Below are 1,980 nucleotides of genomic sequence, written 5' to 3'. Positions count from 1 at the left end.
AAAAAACTTGACAAAGGAGAATTCTTTTGTGCCGCTAAACACACACAATAGCAAGATTATATAGTTTCGGTGTTTCCAAGCCCTAATACTGACTTGAGCGTCGGAGTGCAAATGGCCGCTAGGGCGCCCTTTGTCTTTGTGTTTTCAGGTGTTCGTCACAGGAAAGGCGTACGCAAATGCAAGGACTCTGAACGTAAGAGTGACGTAGGCGCACAAAGGCGTTTCGAGTCAACCGGCATGAACATTTGGCGCCCACCGTGGGGCACGATACAAAACATTGTCCCACCAGCAAGAACCAGGAAGATCCAAGAGATGAGAAGTACGAGGTAAGGACCTGTTGCACCAAACGGGGCTGAGGCCCTCACCCTACAACAAGTTATGGAGATGATGCGAGCCCTTCAGAAAGAGATGGCCGCGTCAAGAGCAAACCAAGAACGCATCCAAGCTGACTTGGTAGCGTCGCAAGCTACAAGCGAAGAACTGCGCCGTTCAAACGAGGAACTTCGCAGAGACCTGCAAACCCACGCGACTGAGCGTGAGGGTGCAAATAAGGAGCCTGTGACGCCACCCAGAGAGTTCCCAACATCGTTCTCACCAGAGATCGTGGATGCAGTGATACCAGCCACGCTCGTAGGGCCCAAGGTGACCTTCACCGGGATGGAAGACCCGGAGGCCCACCTTACGACCTTCCATACACAGATGATGCTGGTTGGGGGCTCCGATGCAGGGCGATGCAAGCTGTTCATGAGCACTTTGGTAGGAACAACGATGGATTGGTTTATTAACCTCCCTGATGGCCATGTAACGTCATTCCCGCAACTCACAAAGCTGTTCAGGGCACAATATCTCGCGAATCGAGCCCCCCCGTCAGTCTCCTATGACCTTTTTGATGTAAGACAGTATCAAAGAGAGTCTTTGAAGGAGTTCCTCCACCATTTTGGAGCGCAAGTGGTGAGGTTGAACCTCACAGAAGAAAAGATGATGGTGCACGCATTTAGGAAGGTTATCGTGTCGGGACCCTTCAACGAGTCACTCATTCGAAACCACCCCAAGACCTTCACCGAGATAAGGCGCTGCGCGGTGGCCCATATTGCGGCAGAGGAAGAAGTTAGTGAAAAGCGCACATGCGTGGTTCCCACGCGGCCGCACGCGACAGGTCGTCCTCAAACCCTAAGGGTGCACGAGGCAACGATAGAGATGAAGGCTCCCGTAAAGCAGCAACCTTATCAGAAGCCTAATGCGAGGGGGCACGAGAGAGATAACGTTCCGCCAAGGCACGACTTCATAGTAGAATTGAAAGACCTCATCGCTATCCCAAACATAGCGGAGAGACTGAAGGTGCCTCCCAAGACCGACAAGAGGCTCGGGCCCGACAATAACGCCTGGTGTGAGTTCCACCAAGCATTCGGCCACCCCATACGCAATTGCTTAGCACTAGGACACCAACTAGACGAGTTGGTGAAGAACGGTCTCCTAAGGGATTATCTGCAAGAAAAACAAGGGATCGAAGATGTGACCGGTCTCTCCCGTGTGGGCAATCCTCCCAGAAGAACAAAGAACCTCAAGACGAAGCACACAGGCTTGAGGCGCTGAAGCAGGGCTCGGTTCCTTGCACATGGAATGTAGCTGACTTCAAGTTTTATTTCAGTTAAGTAGGAGTATTGTACATGGTATAAGAGGAGACTCGTTTTCCCTTACAAGGGTTTTTTAATGAGGTCACCAGATAAGTTACGATTGAAATATTTTCTCGAGTTATGTACAATTCAGTTAAGAACTTGTTTTCCTTGCGTTAGAAGCCTTGTGAGCGGCAAGGTAGGTTCGTAAGAGAACACCTCCCCTCTCGAGTGAAAACACCAAGGTTGAATGAAATAGTTCTCCAGATAAATCCTCTTCGCCCTCGAGTGAAGCTGAGGTCAGTTAAGCATTTGTTTCCCTAGCGTTAGAAGTCTCGTGGGCAGAGCGGTAAGTTCGAAAGAGAAC

At 50.5% G+C, this 1,980-nt stretch overlaps 1 protein-coding gene across 1 annotated transcript; it reads left to right on the top strand.

Moving 5' to 3' along the window:
- Window positions 1-378: 378 nt before the first annotated feature.
- LOC137839174 (uncharacterized) lies at window positions 379-1,593 on the top strand. Its single transcript, XM_068648300.2, has one exon. It carries the CDS (start codon window positions 379-381, stop codon window positions 1,591-1,593), a length of 1,215 nt encoding a protein of 404 aa, XP_068504401.2.
- Window positions 1,594-1,980: the final 387 nt, after the last annotated feature.

This window comes from Phaseolus vulgaris, chromosome 3, assembly GCF_051622355.1.
Source record: "Phaseolus vulgaris cultivar YP4 chromosome 3, ASM5162235v1, whole genome shotgun sequence".
Taxonomy (NCBI): domain Eukaryota; kingdom Viridiplantae; phylum Streptophyta; class Magnoliopsida; order Fabales; family Fabaceae; genus Phaseolus; species Phaseolus vulgaris.
The sequence above is the reverse complement of the archived record's forward strand: the minus strand, read 5'-3'. Positions and strand labels throughout refer to the sequence as shown.